This window comes from Chelon labrosus (genome assembly GCF_963514085.1).
Source record: "Chelon labrosus genome assembly, chromosome: 3".
NCBI lineage: Eukaryota > Metazoa > Chordata > Actinopteri > Mugiliformes > Mugilidae > Chelon > Chelon labrosus.
Genome location: NC_140339.1, coordinates 23426598 through 23449298, shown reverse-complemented (window position 1 = coordinate 23449298; position 22701 = coordinate 23426598). Strand labels below are relative to the sequence as shown.

At 40.2% G+C, this 22701-nt stretch overlaps 1 protein-coding gene across 2 annotated transcripts in view; it reads right to left on the bottom strand.

Annotated features, from left to right (window-relative positions):
• The window catches only part of furina (furin (paired basic amino acid cleaving enzyme) a), a 74728-nt gene that overhangs the window by 24007 nt on the left and 28020 nt on the right, over window positions 1–22701 (bottom strand). For both annotated transcript variants that reach the window (XM_084541182.1, XM_084541183.1), the window contains exons 3-6: window positions 12326–12424; window positions 6661–6756; window positions 4457–4585; window positions 4176–4252 (exon numbers count right to left, since the gene is read on the bottom strand). In XM_084541182.1, the coding sequence (XP_084397308.1) occupies window positions 4176–4252; window positions 4457–4585; window positions 6661–6756; window positions 12326–12424 (401 nt within the window). The remainder of the gene's footprint in view (window positions 1–4175; window positions 4253–4456; window positions 4586–6660; window positions 6757–12325; window positions 12425–22701) is intronic.

Sequence of the window (22701 nt, the reverse complement as noted above, 5' to 3'; positions counted from 1 at the left end):
AGAGTGCATCTGTGGGTCAAACACTTGGCCTGTGAAAGCCGCTTGCTCCCTTGTATTTATTCAACATGACTTACAGGGGACTCTAATAACGCTCAGAGCACAATGGCTCTGTGTGAATCCAATCAACAGTGTTTGGCCCATAATATTACTTCCAAGGTCTTTTAAAACACTGTATTGGATTAAATAATTCACATATGATATAATCTACCACATGAAATAGCTGCTAAAGGCAAACAATACATCTGTGCGTCCATCTGTCAAAAGGATGATCAGTCATAAGGACCAGCCTGAAGCAGATACCAGTCCTCCGACAGTGAGAGCAAGATGCAGCTGTAGGAATGAATACTGGCTCACTGATTGTCCTCATTATTGTCGTCTTAAGGTCCTGACACGACCGAAATCACATGACACCACACTTGGATTGAACCTCAGGCTCAGGGTTTAGAAAGGAGACTAGTGTGTAAGAGCTCATCACATGAAGTGTTCCAGTGAAACCACTCTGAGACATTGTCTGCAGGAACAAAGAGGTGTCTGTCACTATAAGTGCAGCAGCATTCAGTTGTTGACATGTCACAGATCACTTATCACTGCCCCTAATGTGTCCCTGATTCCCTAACACATTAACAAACTCTCTCAATTACTAATTAAAAAGTGTTTTAACTCTCAGGCGAACAACTTCTTTAAAAAAAATATATCTATTTTCATGCTACAAAACTAAATGTTTAAGCTTTCAAATATATTAATATATACTTGTTACTGGCTTACATATACTACAGTAACGTAATTGCTTACACGACAATAAAACAGAACTGTGACATTGATTATAATTGTCTGTAATTATTTAAAACGGTTTTCCTCATACACTCATGTCTAGACATGCACAGCTTCAGTACGACATACAGCAGACCAAAACAGACCCAGTGAAGCAACAGTCCATTAACTGGGGTTCCTCCCACTTTACCAACATTACGCAAACCATCTGACTGATGGTACACACCTACATTGCTCACAGCATCAGCTTTCATCTTAACTAATGACAGCAGTTACAGTATGAACCACATGTGCTTTTAATTTAAAGCACTTTCAAACCTTCACTTATTCTCAGCAGAATCTTAACTGAAGTCTGACTTATTTCTTGGAAATATTCAAAAAAACAACCTTCAAAACACCTTTGGTAGCTGACACAATATCTCAGGCCTCTTGCACCACACATAATGATGGTAATAGAAGATTATGGTGAATAAAGTGCAATTTCAGTAAGGACTTGTTTCCATTACAGCGAGTACAAACCCCATGGCAGACTCCAGGCACGGAAACTAACTCAGGTTACAGCAACTACAGTTGGCAGCCGGCCCGAGGCCAACAACATGATCAGTATTCATTCCCCCAGCTGGCAGGACCATCATAAGTGTACAAAACATGAACAGGCTCTCTCTCTCGCTCTCTCTCGCTCTCTCTCGCTCTCTCTGATGACTTGCTAAAGAGACGTGCTATTGTCATACAAATGTGTTCAAACTGTGTCTGTGAAATAAGAGCAAAGTTGGGGAAACTATTCACTGCAGAACTTTGAGAAAAGGAATATGTGATAGGTAATACTTATTTTGGCTCTTACAGCGTATGGTAAATATAAATTAGTTACTTAGAATGAAGAAGACTAAAAGGGAAAAGAAATATGAAATGCAAAATTCTCGCACAATTATTAAATTATAGGTATAAGAACTGCACTAACACACCCAGACTGAACATAATGTAGAGATGCAGAGAACACTATCAAAACATTCCTCTATCTAAGGTTTACTCCTGCAATGCCATATTGTGAAATATGTACTTGTCCAACATTGCATTGATTCCTTTTTATTTTTAAGTCCCAGTCCTTACCCATATTCAGAATCTGGCACACTACGTTTTTCATTGCCTCGTTTTTTTATTTATTTTATTTTTTTTATCTTGCATTAGCTTAATTACATTGTCAGGGGGAATAAAGAACCACTGAAGTTCTTGAGACTGCGGATAGTGGCATTTGCTGTTCATTAGTCTCTGGGCTGTGCTGAAGCTCAAAGGTAAATCTGAACAACTGTTTTGCTCTACTCATTCTCAAGTCTGTTAATGGTTCTGCCAGTCTACTAATGAGCTGGCTTACAGGACAAAAGGTCCGCGATGTTTATAGAGCACGGTAAAGAGATGAATGTGAAGTAAATGCCTAGAGAGAGATTAATGTAAGGTTGGGTGGTATTAATCAGCTTGCTGTTATCAGTACCGTTAAATATGTCCTTTCATCCATTGCTTTGTGCTTAGTATTTCTAAATTTCCATATGTAATCATTCGCTACTGTCCTCTGTACTATTAAACAGTTTTATCTTGTTCTGCATGTTTATTGCACATGATGAATATAGTGATTGTGGCTGTCATAGTTCAAATTACAAGAGGTAACCTCGCACTAAATTAGGAAGAAATGAATAGAGTATTTCAGCTATAGACTCTGTGCCAGTTTAATCAGGTTTAATCCAGAAAATGCACATTTGGAAACTGCCCTGATCTGAGTCAGAGAAAACCCTGGCAAGAGTAACATCTAGCTCACATGCTCTTTTAGATAAACATAGGGGTGAATGGTCTTCATTGCTGCTCGTATGCTGGGGAAGAAAGACAGCTTTATGGAGGTGAACAGAGTTGGGCTTTCTGCAGGGAACAGACACTTACAGTCCTGCTCAACCTTACGCAGTTTCATGCCCGCCCACAGGTTATTTACACATGAATCTGCACAAACTTTACTGTAAAGCAAAAACATTCCCACACTCTCACAGACATACAGATATGCCCCCTCCAATTGGTCCAGTCACAAGAAAGACACGGAGAGCTGGGTGGCAATAGATAAGGGCTGAGGTGAGCGAGGGTTGGAAAAAGTGCAGCCAAAAAGAAGGAAACATCAATAGTAAGTGTCTTAGCTGGGATCTGGGCCACTATGAGCCGCCAGAAGCGCTTAAGCGTGCCTTGGCATAGATTTTGGATATGCTTAGCTGCACCAGAGGGATGTTCTCCCACATTTGTCCAGAAATTCCACGATTTAGTGTTTTGTTGATGGTGGTAAAATTTTCCTGGCACTGGCAGAGAATCTTAAAATCCCCCAGCTTGGCTCAGTTACAAAGCAACGGCATACTGTTTGCACCGTCTCCATGTTTATCAAAACTTTTACTGACAATTGTGTGTGGTGTGTGTGTGGTTCTGTGCCCCAAACCCATAAACTCTATTTTTAGTATGACAACAATTACAGCTTCTACAATGAGCCTCCACCCCCTCTATGTTTCACAAAGTCTTTAAGACGCTGATGCAGCATTAGCATAGTTACAGTATGTTTGGGCCATTCTGTTGCTCTTACTGCGTCCCCCTAGCAGCCATATTGATAGGGCCCACTCCAGACTGCTGTCTCTGCCAGGGATGTTTGAAATTCACCCATGCTTAACTATAATCTTCTCTGTCTATCACCAACAATCATGGTGAGCCTCAAGTTAAAAAAGCCTCTCAGGCCAGTGGCCCACAAACAGCTGATTACAGCAAATAAATTCAGAAAGGAGGCAGGCAGCGAGAATGACCGACTGACAAGCAAGGGCCTTCCCGAGCCAAGAGATTTGCTGTTTCATTAATGCTGATGAACTTAATTCAGTTAATTCTCCACAAGACATCCTTGTGGTGGTAAACAGCTCCTAATACCATCTGCAGATGCCACTGCAATAAAGCTGTTTTCTTCACACGCTACCTTAATCCTGGTGAAGATTTAAACTATTTACCCAGGCTATAGAGATGTCCTGGTGGCACCTGTGTGGCTGATTAGGCCAAATCAAAACTGTGATAGAGGCAGAATTCAAATTAGGAGTAACAGCTTATCTTGTGAATTAAACATGGCAGAAAATTCAGAACTCTTCCAGACTAAACAAACCCAAATGACCTTTTATTGGATTTGTTGTTTTAATTGGTGCTGTTAGACTCAACAGTGAATGGGAACAGTCATAAGCCTATTTGCACGTTGGTTATCAGCTATTAGACAGCAAGGCAGACAAATTAATTTACCAGGGTAATTTTATCCTGACATGTCCCCGACACGGCCGGCACTTACAGAGACATGAGTGGGAAGGCCAAAAGACAAACAGTGGAATTAAGCTGTTATCTGTGTAGACTTCTACCTGTTGTCATTAAGCTGCGTGTATCTCGGCTGAGGATCTGGGTCGCCATCATTCACATCATAGCTGGCATTTGGGTCCTTTAAAGAGACGGATAAACTGTTAGAGTCAGGTTTCTCTCAATTTGGAGATTCAGATCAGTTTATTGTTACCATCTATTATTCAAGAAATAATAAGAACACAGAAATAGTTATTAAAATCACATATTTTAATTCAAAACCTGCTCCCTTTGTTCTGTTCGCCTGTGGCTACAGCAACACGACTCATTCGGGAGTTCTACTCACATAGTTCTGCATCAGATCGGGATGGTTCTTCTCTATTCCATCATCCAGGATGGACACCACCACACCTTTGCCTGTGTAGCCCAACTGCCATGCAGCTTTGGCATTCAAGTCACGGTGGTTGCTGTTGTACTGCGGATGGAGAAACCAAATGAATTAGATGGAATTTAATTATCTGAGAGACATCTGCGTGCTGACAAGAACGAGCCGTGGGTAAATCTGGAAGGGCTTACTTTTAGAAGAATTAAGACATTTAGACGAAGTCTTAACTTTTGACTGGTGCATCCACTTCTATTGAATTTCATTAATTCTTCCATAGAGATATATTTCAGAATAAGTGGGAGACAGTATTGCAAGCAAGTTCAGCAAGCACCAGTACCACGTTTGTATTTATTTCATGTATTATTGATACCAAGTAAAGGTGAAGATAATGTCACACAGTAATCATTCCGTGTGCTTTTTGATAGGCTCTTGACATGCAGCTTGACCTTTGGTCAATAGCCGTGTCTGGTTTTCAACAACTTCAAAGCTCTTCTCTTCAAAGTGTACCGTTAAAATATAATGTGTCTGATGTACCACTCACTGCCTTTTCCTCTAATATTTCAGGCCCTAGTGAGTGCAGTTTATCAGACAGGATTAGTTCTGTTCCTCAACCTTGTAACGTCATTGACACTTAAAACATCAAAAAGAAAATCTATTAAAGCTGAAAGTTGTGATCTGAAATGCTGATTCACACTGAAAAGGGCCTTTTGCGTCTGACACACTGTATGCATAATAAATCTAAGAGGCATGTTCAAGGTTTCCTTTTGCATATTGCTCATCAAGGAAGTCCCTTTCCCTAAAGCCGTCATTCCTTCAGAACCCTAAAATATTGAGCATATGTAGAGGTAGAGAGACTTGACCGTGCTATTAATGGAGAGAAAAAAAGATCTCTTATCAGAAATGTATTGAAGATTCTTTGTAACAGGCAGCAGATGCTGACCATTAGCATCTGTCCATCAAGGACACCCTGCAACCAGACTCACCCACACGCTCCTCTGTCCAGGCAGGTTCACTTTTAATGAGGCTCAGACTTATTTGGTGTGGGGAGAGAGACAGCAACAGCGCATTACAGCAACTCGACCACCTTTGTTATATCTTTGCCCTTCTGATATTAAATAACTGCAATTACGTACCATTTTCTCCAACTCAATAAAGTGTAGATATAATGACATTATGTAACTTGTCCATAATAAATACTTCCACCTTAAAAGATACAGCCTAACCCTAATGCAAATGCACACACGAAGATGAAAATTAGCGTGACATTTACTACAAACACAACTTTGGTTTCTGGGGAATTGCGATAAACATTTTCACAATTTTAGAGACTACAGTATAAATTATTAAAAATGTAATGAAAATTATAAATTGTAATCCCAACATACAAATATATATATATAAATTTTACTTGTAGTTAAAGACGTTATTCGAACTTGGCAGAATTCAACCAGGAACACTGATACAACCCAGCAGCAGGCATTTACTCATTTGCTTGTCAAAGTGCCACTTACCACTCCAACACACAGACGAACACAGTCTATTAAAGCACAGCCATTTTGAACAAGTGTTGATGCAAGTCTGCTTTGCATCACCATGAATCTTCCTCTGCCTGAAGCAACCTCAGAGTAATTGAAGGAAGAGCAAAGCTGAACAGAAAATCTCAGGAGTTGTCACTGCGGCTTTCAGCGGGCCGATGTATCAGTGACATTCCTCCAGTCACGCGTGAAGATCAATCAACTAAAAACAAGCACTTCAAGATGAATCACCTCTGCCTTCCTCTGCTTTCTCTCTTTGTTGCTGTGCTGTTTATAGATTGAAGGAAACCATCAATTTCTAAAAGCCATTCAAAAATTCAAAGGCATTCGTTGTATGCAAGCACGTCATTGTTAAAGCAGAATCCTTCAAGTATAGTGACCCAGACATGTGCTGCGTTTTCTGCAAACAAGACAGACACCAGACATTCAGCACAAAGATGGTATATTGAATTCATACAGGCTTGTCTTTTTACCCAGAGGACATCACAGCCCCAAATTTAATTACCTGTATTGACTGTGGGCAGATAAAAAGCTCTACCCGGCTGCAGCGATGAATTACGCCCCACAGACACACACACACACATAGCCTTGGGTGCAGTGAAGTTTCTGTTCAGCAGCGTTCATACTCACCAGGTACCACTGGTCTTTGAACTTGGGATCTAAAGGTTCTACATAGACATCTCTCTTTTTCCTCGTTTTCGACACCTGTTGTTCCGCCCAAGTCACCTAAAGAAACACAAACATGTAAGAGTTTAGTAATGCAAACAATATGATGAGGTGATGCTCTGAAAAGAAAAATACTTAAGCCGCAAAGATTAATCCTCACACAACTCGACAAAGCAGTACAAGAAATGATTATGCGCTGGCCATGAGTGTCACCGTGTCAAATGAATTAATACCGATCCCAATTCTCAGCGGGATGACAGCAGACAGGGTGAGATTAGAGGCACAGGGGCATCGTGGACTCCTCACTAATGAGACTTGCTGATGAATTCCAGAGCAGCCTGAAACTAATTAAAATTTCTGGCTGGTGTAAAATAGAATGCACCAGAACTTATTATGCTTATGGGTGCACCGTAACATGTATGTAGACTGATAATATCAAAACAGAGACAATTTTAGCACAACAGCAGCACAGTCTGCAGCAGGCTTTCATAACGTGGGAGCTCCTGCAGAAAATGTTGACAGAAGCAGACTGCTCACAGAGAAAATAAGCCTTCTTCGTACTGCCTCTGCAGAGTTGTGCTCACTGTATAGCAAAACGCCTGGGTAGACAAGAACAAAAAAAAAAAAAAAAAAAAATATATATATATATATATATATATATATATATATATATATGTGTTGGAGAAGGAAGACAGAGAACTGCCTGCTGCAAGGACGGAGCACCTGATGTGAAGGACAACTAAATCACAGTGCAGCTCTCCCTCTCTCTCTGCCTCCGCAGATCACTAGAGACACAAGAGTAAAAGAGTGAAAAAAGCAATGAAGGTCATACTAAACGCTGAACTGAAGCAATGCCAATCCTACACTACCAAAAATGTCATAATTGAATACTTCAAAGAGCCGAGAGGTTCGTGTGTGAGCCCAATCACGCTAAGTGGAGGAGATGCTTATACCAGGATTCATCCGATTCCTACAGGGAAGATCAGGTCAGCCCTGTGAGGTGCCACTGTGGTAGCTTACACGGAAAACCGATTGACTGATGACTGGTTTTTAGAGAGTTATACAATTAAGAAGCCTCGCGCATTAAAGAAGCCACAGTACTACTGCAGACAAAGATAGATGAATGTCACCTAAAGATTTCTGGTAAGTTTCTTTTAACTGGCCACCGACTTTCATTCGGTACTTGGACGAGAAGAAATAACTGACAAACTATCTGCCCTTGTAACCCAGAGATCATCGAACACTGTGAATCTGACAGTCTCTTTAGTGTACAAGCTCAAAAAACAAACAGAAAGAATATGTCTAAACTACCGGAAACTGGAGCTATAAACTTTTTCTTGTGCTGGTGTTGTCAGCCTCTGTACACGTTGTTCTGGAAAAAGAAATCTTATCTACCACATACAGAAGAATAAATGTGATCTCCTGCCTTTTCATTTTATTCTTGTAAATTCCATTTCAGACAACAATGAGAAATCAATGTGGTACATGATCTTGCAGTAAAATGTTATTTTGCCAACAGTGATTTTGATATTTTATTTCTATGTAATGTGAATTCCAACGTGTCCTGTGCAAAGATTTAGCTCACGAGATAAATTTGAATCCAATATGGTAGAAGCTTTGAATCAAATGACATCAAATCTAAAATGAATTTGATCTGACAAGCAGCGAATCTTTTCTTTCTCCTTAACGAATAATCAATAAATGCACATTTATTCTCTAGGAGAGACATACCTCAAGTTTCAGAAACATTACTGCTATCTAATTAGTGAGAAAGGGTATGGGGCTGACAAAATGGTTTAGACACAGAAAGGCAGCTTTAATTTTCGCTTTTTATTTAAAGAAAAGTTCATTAATGAGTGAAAGGGTCTTTACAGCCAGAGTAACAAAGACTGTACAAGGTGTTTTCTCATCTGACGGTTTATGTGATTTCCCCGGTTTCATTTCCTCATTTGTTTTTCAGCCACACCTAAAATCTTGGTTTCACACTTCGTGGGGTTTGTCTTTGTTGTGTGAAATTTTCATGACAATTCTGTTCAAACCTGTCAAAATTCTTAAGAAAAAGAATGCAATGATTGTAATCTGGACCAACACCGGAAGGCACCAGATTCTTTACTGCACCCATGTCGCTTATGGAGTTTGCACTGCATTCGATCTCATTAACACTGCATGGCGTGGTGCAACTTTTAAAACCATTACATGTAAATATATTATAAGATTGTTTATGGCTTTACTGACAGTGTGACAGCTTCTGTTCCCACATGACCAGGAGAGAGCTAGAAGTTGTACTGATAGCAATAAATACTAGTCACTAAGGTGTCAATGTAAACTAAAATAAAATAACGTACAATATTGTTAACACACTACCCAAACTACAAGGTAAAGGGGTGACTGCTCAGTCATAGCTGCTCCAGAGCAAATATGCAGATTAGCTTTAGTACAGTAGCCACAATTTCGGCTCATTTCAGCTGCAGGCATCTCAATGACAGCTATTTTCTAATTTCCCCTGCCCGTCATCTTAATGTCACACAGAGTTCTTGGAAACGTCCATCAAAAGCTAGCAAAGATGGGATTTTCCACTAACTCCTGTATTGAAAAGGTCTCCTTTATTCTTAGTGTTAAAGAAATGATGGCACAAATGAGTGGCCTAGGTACGGTCAGACTATTCGCACAACAAGGATTTGAAATGACAGAAATGTATCTTCCTGGTGACACCTTACCGTGTTTACAAATCAATTTATATGTGCCAGGACCAACTCAGGCTTAACAGGAGCAAGAAACAGTATAAGCCATATCTTCCAGCGCATGTTTCCTACTTTTGGCAGTTCCCACTTTTCCAATTTCTATTTTGCAATTTTCATGTCAAGAGCCTTTTGAAATGATTTAATAGTCTGTGGCAGAACAAAAAGCAACTCAGAAGTTGAAAAACAGCATTTTCATCATAAACAGACTTTGAAAATGAAAAACTGTGTCTATCTCACACGCCCAGACCGAACCAATGCAGAACTAATGTTCACAAACAGACTGCTTTGGCTCATGTTTAGGTGGAGAGTTGTTTATGCCCCACCCTACCTGCCTCGCCGACCCACTGCTTTGTCCATCTTCATTACACAAACATTGCATCCTCCGTCTAAAGACAAATTGAAGCCTCAAATACACCATCATTACCATGAAGCACTATACTACCAGTTGCAATACAGATCAGTAACAATTTCATTTATCTTTCTGGTAAAGCTTGTTTTAATGTTACTGCAGCTCCAAATCTGGCCATAGTCATAGAAACAGGCTTAATGAAAGGCTTAACCACAGTCAGACAGTTGCCCAGTGCAATGCTGTGTCTGCCTATACTGTTCAATTAACCAAACAAAGACACCAAAGCCAAGTAAACTGTCTACAACAACAAACAAAAGAAACAAGAGAATGAAGCAGTGAACAGTAGAAGGCATGGAGGTAGGAGATAGAACCAAGCTTTAAATCCTCAATAGACCCATTAACAGGGCCCTGTCGTCACTCTATGAGATCTGGCAGAGGTCCAGGTGCCTTTGTCAGTAATTAGACTCTCTTCAAAGAGAGTTTACTGACTCTTTTGTTCAGGCTTCATCTCAGCCTGCTTTGAACCTGCAGACACTCTCTTCGAGGTTTAAAATTCCTCCTATTTTTTTTTTTTTTCAGAAGCACAACATGGCTGCCACTAATGTGATTTAAATTAGCATTAATCTGCTTGTTTAAAAGCTTTGACCGGGATGTTAATTGCAGCAGTTGCAGCAATATTTTGATGTTAATATGGGAGAGAGAGAGCTGAGGGGGGACTGGTAAAACTCATAAGTTGGTACAGAGTGTGCAAAGCTCCTTTGATTAAATAAACAAGTGAATAAAACAAATTATGGTAAATTGGTGACAAGCTGACCTGACCCTTCCTTTAGAGACCTTAAACTGTAGCGCTCCACTTTCTCTGGGGTGCTGTGGGAAAAAAAGAATTCAACAACAGGAAATGGCGCAGCAGTGGTAAAGGAAATCCCAAAGAGGGAGGTGGACCAGTTCTAACATGTATGCCACAAACCCAGCAGACGTTTTTCTATAACCCAGAGTGCACCTGTGTTGTGCAGATGCACAGATACATCGAGCAGGTTTAATCAGCTGTTTTAAGGCATCTGATCAGTTTTGATGCTTCTGCGGGCGCTCTTGCATAGATTTATGGAGGTGTATCTAAATTATTGTTAATTGCCCTTGATTTTCTCTGTTTACACTTTACATTCAAATATCATTTACAGAGAAATGAGTGATAACGGAAGGAAATGTAACAAAATAAACCCCAAGTGGAGTCAAAGAACCCCAAAAACAATTCAGCAACAGCTAGTCTTCTCAATCGGTATTAGAAAAAAGAGAGCACAAATAGTTTTTTAATTGGATTTTTAGGGCTGCAATACTGTATATATACTATATATATATGCTGGTCAATAACAGATCAAAGGAAAATCTCCAGAGGTAAAGCAGCTCACCCACTAGTTTATGGGGCTAGTATGATTATCCCAGTTTCCCATTTCCATGCAACCTTTGGGCAAGACAATGAACCCTAAATAGCTCACGCTGAAGAGTGCCAAATATAATTATTCTGATGGTCAATTTTCAAAACGTCTCTTTTGGTTGCACTTCTGAAATATAGAGACTTCCTGCTTCCTTTGTCTTTACATGAAATGTTTTGGGGGGTTGGGACTGCTTGCATTTTTAAACAGCTCTAGTTGTGATATGGGACAAAGCAGCTATTCAGTTCTTTGTGAATATATAAAGCAGACTAAGGAATTATTAAAGAGATAATTGTTAGAGTCATTCAATTTGAATTCTGCAATTTATATTTGACTTCAGTTTTGCTCATCTCAACTGTTTCAGGTACACTTATATTATTTCAAAATATCATTACTCATCAAATAGATTAAAAAGACTACCCTATTTGTTGCTTATAATTTTATGATTTTTTTTTTTTTTATATATTAACAAAAGTATTTTTAAAAACTTTTTCTTCCCGAAGGAAGCTTCTATAATAAATACTGATACAGCTTCGTTCTCCATTGCACTCATGCACTCAGCATGAATGTTAATTTGCCTCTTTTCTTTGTCCTTCCCAGTAGGGATAGGACACGGACTCATTTTCACACTAACCTCAAACACTCTGTTGAAACAGCCAGAAAATACAGAATTGGGAATTTTCAAATTAGATCAGTCAAGGAGGAAGAATTAGGTCTACAGAGGAGTACATGTATCTGGGGAGCATCCACAGAGAAGCACCAGCTCACATTAAAGTACTCGGGTAACAGTAAAATATCTTTGTGGACGTCGTGGCTCAGCTGAGACAGCCATTAAAAAAAGAAGAGTGACAAAAATGAGGGCTAACGGTTTGGTTCTTTGTCCTGTTGTTGTAAGTGTATGTATCCTACTTGGTTTTTTGTTTTGCCAAATGCTGAATAAGTATAAGCACGCCACGTATCTGAAGTTCCTCCTCTTAACTACACTAATGGTGACACCATAACTGCCAGTCACGAACAACACAACAAATCCAGCAGCAGTCCCCACGCCTCACACACACAACCTGCTGAAACATCAATAATCCATGCAGCCGCTAAAATAAACCGCTTACCTTAGGGTCTCTAAGTAGACGGACATGTGTCCCTCTGTGATCCGACAGCGATCTCTTCACCACTGTGCGATGCCGGAAGTGATAATAATCACCAAATACCTACAAAGACAAAGAGATATAATCAGTTCTCAAATTAGGAGTGATTCATTTTCATTACATGGTGATCAACATAGGAGATCATTTTAAGAACAATTTCAATGACCGTCACTTTCCCACTGCAATGTGTCAGTTCTTAACCCTCTAGTTTACAGTTCTGATTAGGTGGTAAAGTTAACTAACAGTAATAATGTTTGCTGGATTTATTTATTTTTTTTTTCAGATTTTTCTCTGGACAGCTGATAACAAAGAGACTCACTGTATTTCAAAAATCTGTCTCCTTTCCACAGAGCCCAAGGTTGTTCATCTTCAGCTGTAACTGACTAAATCTGGAGATGATATTTTCCAGGTAGGAATTTAACGGTCAGACAAGGACTTACTGAGTTAACAGCAAACTGTTGTACTTCTCTCTGCATTTTGCTGGGCCTAGTAAGGCTAAATGACTGCCTCTAATCAGTAGAACAAGATGTCTATTTAGATAAACCTATTTCAATATTTAATTTGTCCCCAACAACCCCATCCTGCTCGTGGCACCACCATCTCGACTCACACGGGGGAAATCTTATACATGACCCATAATCCACTGTGCTCAATCAGCTAATACAGTATAATTGAGGTCATTAATACTGAGCAGTGACACACTTAACTTTAAAGACTCTGTTGCCTGTCTAACACATTACAGCAGAGCAGTTTCATACGAAAGACAGCTTGACAGTAAGAAGGATGATTAAAACTGACAGAGAAACCCATTTAATAATTCATTAATAATTGAAATTGTTTATCCATGAAAAGATGAAATGTGTCTTGTTTCAAGCTCTCAAATGTGAGTGTCAGTGAGGTTATACTAGTTCTCTCCTTATCTTCGGGGTGTTAATACAGATATTTAGATCTAACATGATTGTAAAGGAATATATCTTTTAATTTGGAGCTTAGCAGCCAGCTAGTCACACCAGTATGAATGTAGTCTGAAGCAAAAGCTCCATGATGGCACTAAAGAGAAAATGAGTAAATGCGGTGAGTGGCATAAACTACCAATGAACAAAGGGAGAAACATTCACAAAGTTTTGTCATCAGACAGGGACGTTTTGTGTAGCGAGGATGTCGAGGTAAGGTACTGCAGTGTGGACTGCAACATTCCTTTACTCTAAAAGAGGCACAGCTCCGTCCCCCTACCTCCTCTGCTCCCATTTAATCACAGTAACCAGGCCGATCCCAGCCAACCCGACACAAAAAGCCCCTGCACACAAAGCCAGTGGACAATAGGGAGGCAATAACCAAGAGGGAAGACACACTTTACAGTGATATTGGGCTCAGAGGTGGGACTACCGAGACGACAAGTCTGCGTATGTGTGTGTGCGTGTGTATTAAGGAACAAGGACCAAGAAAAAGGCTGCATATAAAAGACGATATAACATCGACTTCCAAAGGCATTAGCTGTGCTGACCGTCCGTTCTTCTGAATAAGAGCAGAATAAAAGCAGGTAGCAGGTCCATTGTGCTCTCCCAGATAAGAGCCCGGGAGGCTGGACACCGATCAAAGACATGGGTGGAGAGTGGCAGAGTCTATTAAACACCCTTAAATAACATCAACACCAGTGAAAAGATATACTTAAAAACAGTTTGCATTGCTGCCCAATTAATCCGTTCAGTTAATGTTTTAGAGGATAGCTTATCTTAGTTGAAACACAGTTAAAACAGAAATTGCTACTTGAATTACTAGGTCATTTTGTGGATCTAACAGAGAGTGTAATAATATCCCATAGACATACATGTCATTCAGGAATATTACAATGGTAGTGACAAAGGTTTTGGTGATGGGAAAACCAATCTCGCCCCCTCCATGGCGCTATAACAGCACTGGGCAACGTCTTCAGCAGCCGACTGCTGCACCCATGCTGTGTGAAGGAACGTTACAGCAGGTCCTTCCTTCCTGCTGTGAGGCTGTACAACCAAGCCTGCTGCCAGTAGACCACAAACACATAACTACTGTTCTTGTATTTATTTGATGTTTTACTTTTCCATCTCTTGTGTGCACTTACATGCTGCTGTAACAGTGCAAGTTCACCCAGTGGGATAAATTAAAAGATCATTTTATTGTATCTTATTTTGTGAATAATTTGATTTTGAGAGTCAGTGCATAAAGCAGGAACAGATTTATTAGGAGAAAAAGAGAGTGATGAAGGCAAAAGGTTAGATTTCTACCACATTGGTCCCACTTTGACGTTTGACAACTTTCACTCCCTGTAGCTGCCTTCTATAACACTTAAAGGTACATAATAATACTCAAGGAACATGATACTAGAGGTAATTTTAAATCAAATAAATTTGAATGATGACAAACACTAGTTGAGACAGAGACTTGTTCTAAGACAAAAAACCTTGGATATATGCATACCGTACATGCACACATATAGCCCTACACGGACAAGGGTCACCACCCTTTAAAAACAGCTCAACTGTTGCCAACATATGCACACACACACAAAATCAGCTCACTCAACAAAACAAACTCCATTGCAGTCCTGCTAAATGTCTTCCCTGCAGCACAATCATCATCTGGCAATCAGCAACAACACTTAAGAGCTTATGTTTTCGGCAGTGTAATCTCAAGACCACATTGTTTCTGTGGGGTTTAACTGCTTTCCACTGGGGGAAAATGCCATTTACAACAAAGACATTTAAATGGAAAAATGATGTGGAAACAGACAGATCAGGTCGTGTGAGTGACCATTACCGATGCGATAAAGCAGAGCTGACTGTTAGAGCAGAACAGGCTTTACCGGTGCTTTCCGAGTGGTTCGTTACAGGAGTGAGGCATTAATCCATCACCCTCATTAAAATGCATGGTAACAGACATTGGAAAATGACTGTCTGCTGGTTTTGTTTGCATGTTTGCTCCCTCTCCGCCTGCCAAATTTACCTTGTGGGAAAGCACTTATCAGAAGTTGTCTCATCTCCAGCGACCGTTGACACAATTATGTTTTACAAAGAGCCGAACAATGTCTGGAGAGAAATTGGGGAGGAGGTTTGGGGCTGCAATAAAATGATAGGAAACGGTTTTCCGTATGGAGTCGTAAACATGAAGAAAGCCTGTGGATTTTGGAAATTCAATTTGAGGAGGCCATCGCTACAGTTTAGCTACGGATACATCAGTCGTGACACATTTCCACTCAGTTTTGACTCCGTCCGATTTAAGGCCAGGGCATTACCATATTTTACTTGTGAATCAGCGAGTTGAGATAAATTGTAAAAATGAGACTTAAACTGGCACAAGTGATAAAGCCTCCTAAAATAGTTCAGCAACCTGTTTATACAATGAGGCTGGAATCTAATTACTCATTGCCGTGAACGGTTCGGACAGGGGCACAGACCGCCACGGTGGCAGCGGGAAAATAACAAGCACTTCCTTTAAAAAGATGGCAGCGCCGCCCGGGTTTCACACCTGGAAATGGCTTTGAACAGCTGGTCTGCCTTTCTGCCAAACTGCACTTGGTTCTCACATGTTCTCTCCTTATTGTTACCGCCTTAATCGTTTGTCTTACAGCAATCGTTCTGTCTTACTTATTAACGTTTACTTTTATTTATGTATGTACTTGACAAGAGCCTAAGCTTAACTTGTTTTAGCCTCTAAGTGACCATCTTTTGCTGAGAAATGAGGGTACTTGAAGGACAAGTGCTGACTAGTGCGCAGAGAAGACATCGAACTCAAGTCGGAACAAACATTAGTTTTCGTGAAGCCGTATAAGGCAAAATCTAGGTATCTTATTTATCAACATGCCAACAAGACATATCAACAAGATGCCGACCCATTCCTCCAGTGTGTTTATAGAGTAAATACAGATTATCATTCTTGGCACAGCCCACTGCCTTCCTCAATTATTCTGACAAAGATTAGTACATCTAATGGTGTTGACAAAAACAAGAGTATTAAACAAAATGGTGAAATACGGGACATTTGAGTAGGGTGGACAGGCACAACGAGGCTTGTAAACTTGTAACTGCTCTGAAGCTAAACATTGTGTTTAGAGTTTATCCAGAGAGCCTCAGTTCAAGCCCTGAAGACGTGGAGTACATGCAGTGTTCTACGGTCGATCGTGGGTTAAAGTGCAGAACAGCAGTGGTATGCTCCTTTGGGGATTGTTAACCTTGTGGGGTCTCTCCAGTCATGAACCACTGGAAAAGCACTCAACTGATGCTTTTGTTTGTTACTGAGGCCTTGGGCAATATGTTTGATGGAACCAAACACAGCTACATGCTTTCCAGGATGAAAAATTTATCAAATGTTATACATTAAAATTGTGTTCGGACTTACAGTACACATACCTAATCTCTGTTATCTGTTAAGGTACTGAAAATGTTAGGTACTAAAGATGTACACCCATCAGACAATGGACATGGGAGGGTGTCCCGTGGTGTCTGGTAACAGAATGTTGTTAGTGGGGACTTCGGGTCCTATGGGTTGAGGGGAGGGGTCTCTGTGGATCAGGCTTGTCCCAGCGCAATCCACAAATACTTGTTCAGTTTGGTACCTAGTGAATTTGGAGGCCAGGTCAACACCTTGTGTTATTTTTGCATGTTTTTTTTAATTGTTCCTAAACCGTTCTTGTGTATGCGTGTGTCTGTGTCCTGCTGGGGATGGTGTCATTGCTATGGGTTGGGGGTTATGGGCTGGGGGTGGTCTGGTCTAGGGGGGGTGGTATATTTCTAAGTAACATCCACACCAATGTCAGGTCCAAACATTTCCCAGCAGAACATTGTATTGTCACAAGATGGTCAATGTTATTTACTTCTCCTGGCAGTGGTTTTAATGTTATGCTTTAATGTAGTAGAAAATAGGTCAAAGGAAGCAGTGCTGTGATGTGTGTGGTATAGTGTGGGATTCACACATTTACACTACTGCTACACTGTGAGTCATATCTGATAAAAAAAAGTAGGTTTCTTGTCATCTGTCAACCTGCACAATTTCATGGAAAACCTGTTGACAACGCTGACACAGCTATAGTGTGGTCTGACATCGTCCTGTGACGCAAGATTGGCAAAACCCATGACATTTATACTACTTATTAACCTGTGAGTACACAGTAAATGTCAGCGTTGTACCACGCTAACATAAATACTGAAATCACTGATGTAAACAAATTAAATACTGCTTACATTTATGAGAAGCCTCTGAGATCTCAATGTAAGAATAATAAAACACACAAAATATAAGTAATTGATTGCTCCCCTGCTATTATTCGCTCCCTCCCTATTGAGTCTCCGCATTAGTAAATGAAGGATAAAGCAACTAATCACTACAGCACACCTTGTCTTTATGGAGAGGATGTAAAACTTTACAGTGTCGTGGCAGAACTGCTGCGGGGCTGTTAGCTCACGGGTCGATGGAGTTCTTCTCAGATGACTAACTTTTCGCAGCGTCTTTATGGGCTGGCTGCAAGAGTACAGAGAAGAACAAGGCAACACCAACTAACCACAGCTGCTCCAGTTGTTCAGAGTGTGAACAGATTATCGTAATCCACTACAGAAAAGTCAATACAGTTGAGAAACAGACTTGCAACCACACTGTTCAGTGGAGTTGTGTTACATGAAATGGCAACACTGCCAAGGTCCTGACAAGCTAAGCTAAAGACACTTCCTCTTCATCACTGAATCCCAGGTTTGAATCTACCAGCAATATCAGGGGTTTTTCCTGTATTTGACAAGAACATAAAATGTATTGATGTGATAAAAATAAATAACATATGGTCTATGTCTGAATACTCTCACTCCCCCACCAGGCCACAAACATTTACTGTGTGGGTTGTGAACTTTAGTCTCAGGATGGAGTCCTCTCAAAGAATCAGTTCATCTTGAGCAGACCTACAACCAGCAGGTGCTGAACAAACGGTTTTCTAAGTCATACAAACAACTTTGATCATACTGTAACCAACTTTTTTTTTATGAACACTGGTCATAAATCAACTGAATACAGATGTTGTTAGAAAGAAATTTTCTATAAAGGTGCATTAAGATAGGTGACTGGTATTTAAAATCAAAATAACTACACAAAACCAAGTCTGGGAAGTCAGTTTTTACTAGTAAGAGAAAAAGTACACACACAGTGATCAATGTTTGTACAGCAGCCAGCATTTCTCTATGTATATTATTTCTTTCATTCTGATTACAGGGGTGGTACTGTAGAATTTCTAATTACTCTTCCATTAATATTTTATTTTCATCAATATTTAAGACTTGTTAATTTATTTTTCTATAAACACCTCCAAGGCTACTGCAGTAATACCACTGCACCAATCCAGTAAAATCTCCCTCAGCACAAAATTCTTCAGGGATAATCTCTTCAGTGACAAATAACAAACTCAAGTGGTCTTTTAGAGAAAGCTGACACAATGTAGCTTTCAACTGTAAATAACCGAGCAAAATTCCTCCTTAAACTCGCAAAATGTTTCACAAAATGTACAAACACAGAAGTACAAACATAAAACTGGATTTTCCTGGTATTATAGATAAACTAAACCAACACAAGCAAGTTTACTGAAATGTTTAATGCTTTTTAGCAACCTTAATCATTACTTCAAATACATTTCCAAACTGGTTTACATTTAGCTTTATGGATAAAGAAAAACTAAAATGTTTAAAGTGTCTGCTGACTCGTTTTCCGAGCACTACAAAAAGCCTTAGTTCTATTTATGTAATGACTCCACTTGCTCTCGCCTACTTTACAATAGCCTTTACAGTCAGTTGAAAGAAGCAGAGATTTTTTACCTCTGAAGATTTGCTCAAAATGAAAATTGAATTCCTAAGGCGTGGACATTCACACTGAGATTAATATGTGTGAAATCAGGAGGAACTGGTCGAACAGTCTGCTGTGTGATCAGTGTCACAGAACCCCAACACGATGAATCTCTAACAGCAGGAAGCAAACAACTTTTCATGATCAGTCTGCTGGAAATCAAAGGTCGCCCATTACAGCCATATTAACATTTGAGAGATAATTTCTCCAAACACATCGTCAACTCTCTCGCAGATGCCTTGATGAGCTCATCCTCATTAGTGGACTGCATCCATCGCTAGTTACACAATATATGTGTGCGCATGCGTGTCTGTGGGTGTGTTTGTGTGTGTGTCGGCGCGTGTCTGGAAGGGAGAGACAGCTAAACTGAGATGGAGGAAATTGGCGAGGGAGGAAGTAGGTTTTCATCACAAGGGAGGCAGTTCTATCCCTGGGAAAGCAGACTGTATGATTGCTTCTGACACTGTGAGGGAATAGTACATCTAATCGGAGCTTTGAATCTGTATTAAACAGTCTGTACATTAAACTGAGCTGCATATAATTTAAAAGGAAATAAAATATGCTCTTTATAGCTGGATACTAGGAAGACATTTAGCACTTCAGGGTTTGCTTTTTTTAACTCCAACATAGGGTAGTCTTAATGGAGCTTTAGAACTATCAAGTAAACACAGCTCACATTTTGCTCAAGCAAAACTACTATTTGGTTAAGTACTGCAATGAATACCACAGACCTACTGGGAAGTCGTCCATGGAAACTGTTCGGAAAAGAGCAGGCATTTTCTAAAAGATACTTGGCAGCTGATGACATCCATCTGTCTATCACCGTCTACCTTGAGTGAACTCAACCAATTAGTTCAACAAACCATACGACGCAGGAGGAGATTGTTGAAGAGGAGGCAGAGTCTGGGGCTCTTTGAAAGCTAGAGAGCATGTCGGTAGACAATTGTTGCAGTGTTTTGTCATAAAAGTGCACTTTTAGGAATCCAGCAGAACAATCAACATGAATTATTTAAAATCTTGGGAAACTCACTTGTTTATTACAGAGAAGAGTGAACTGACACACATGTTCTTGATTTTAGTGGGTTATACCAATCAGGCAGTTCTTGTGCATGTAATTTTTTTAAGGAACTGTAGAAAAACACACGTTTCAAGAAGTGGATAATGTCAAGTCTTGAAACAAAAAAGCAACTCCTAGAAAGCACAATACCCCATCTCATATTTATAGCAGATACCACATCAAAGATTTTCCTTTGCTCAATGTAAGACAAAGTGAAATACGACAGTGATGGGGACAACAGAGGATTTACCATGAATTAACTTCAACTGAGGTAGTTTCTCAGTCCCAAGGGCCCCCCTGCCAGGAGTGTTGGAAGAAACGCCATTGTATAAATAGACATGAAATCATGCAGCATAAAATCCTGGGTTGGACAGAATTAATGTGTCCCGATGAATAAGCATGAGCAGCGATATCAATACAGCGGTGAGTCAGAAAATACGAGGAAAGCCACAGATTAGAGCGCTGAATTAAATGATTAGGGGGGAATTTCTTCCTGGATTCTTTTGTTTTTCATTTTAAGAGCACTGACAAGCATTCAAGCTTGGTAAAAGAGATTGTTCTGGTCGGTTTAGGACGGATATACACAGAGGCAATGTCCTTGACAAGGAGTTTGACGGCTGAATCCAAAGCTTCTTCTATAAAGTTAACAGTGCATCAAACCTGGCAAAGACAAACTTGGGCTGTAAATGTATGCAAATACCCTTATTAATAACCTGTTGCATTTCTCCCTGTTCTCGCTCTCTCACACGCATAGAATATGAAGATGGTGCAAAAGGTGATTGCCAGTGAGACTTGAGTTAATAAGATTTAACTGTGCCATCTAATTCTATCTCACCTTTTAACTGTTGGAGCAAAGATAGAGCCATGCTGCTAGACAGAAATACCAAGCAGGTTCTTCCCATCCCACCTTGGACCAGTGGGCCCTTTCGTGGGAGCTACCCTCTCTTAATTTCCTACAACTGTCTATCTAAAAGTATTTCCATCACTATGCTCTCCCTCCACAGAGAACTGGCCACTTTTGTCTCTGCACCCATCACTGAAAGCCAAACCCCTCTGCACTTCGATTTAATGGACTGTCATGAGGGTCTCCCAAAGGTGCACAGCAGCCACTTTTTGAGAGTGACTTTGAGGTAAATCCAAAGAGGACATCATTTGACATATTTTTGCTGGGCTAAAGTCACATTGGACTTTGCACATTTCAGAAACGGTGTATTTGAAGTAACCTCTTTGCTCATTATTGCTGGTTTTGTTATTCTAGCGTGTCCTGCCGCAACATCACGGACATGAAATCGAGTCACCACCTCAACCCACTGCTGCCACCGCCCGAGGCGATACACATTACTTCGCGTGAAAAATGCCTCATTGTACTCCTCCCCTCTGCACTGAAGTGGGGTGAAAGACAGACAGATCCCAAAACAAGATCCAGCACACAGACAGAAGAGGGAAGGCACTCCAAGATTGTTTGTTGCTGCCGTTCCCATGGAGATTGGTATGGTTCAGTTTTGACAATGCAGTATCATGTAATAGACCAGAAAGGGTGAAACACTCTTTGGTTTTGTCCAAAAAAAAAAAAAAAAGTTTTTCAGTGCTGGGAAAACCAACTTGTGTAAGAGATAATACAAAGGACTCCAAAACAGATTTTATTATGCACGGTGCTCTTTTACAGTTCCATAGGCCTTTTCAAAACATGACACCAACCAGACATAACTGATGAACATTAAGGTATGGCACCGTCCTGATTGTTGAGCATATCGTTCTGGATGATTGACTGACTGTCTCATCACTCATCATCTGTCCCTTTATTGTCTTGCTACAAGCTGGGACTTCCTGCTTCCATAATTTCATCGCAAAGATGCTAGTTTAGACTGCTTCCTCCACAGACTGAACTTGATTCGGGTAACGCATATTTCTACGGGCCACTACAAACACACACTTACACGGAGGCTTCATTTTGCGTGAATCCATTTCAACGTCGATTTCACAGATAACCATGCCACAACAGACAAAATATTAATGTTCCCAATAATGGATCCTGTCACAGCTTTCACATAAAAGTTCTACAATAAGCTGCCGTAAAAAAATGACTGCGAAATGGATCCATTTCCCTAAAACATTAAACTAGCTCAGTGTAACTGAAGAAAGTCTACAAAATGTGACCAGCACAGTAAGACGCATCATCAGCAATGCACATTTTATATTGGGGCAGACTTTTTTTTCCAGCTATCTGGTGGAGATAACGTTTTAAAGCTCCGTGCTGATTTCAGAGTTTCCCATAAATGAACTGCATCACAACTGTGAACAGTACCAGGAAACAGCCACGGACCATTTCTGAAAAGGCTTTCGATATTTATCTGTTGAGAGAAACCAAAGCACATCCTGTTAGCAAAGGATCATTTCCTTGAATATCTCTGTTATCTTTCAAGTGCAAAGCATG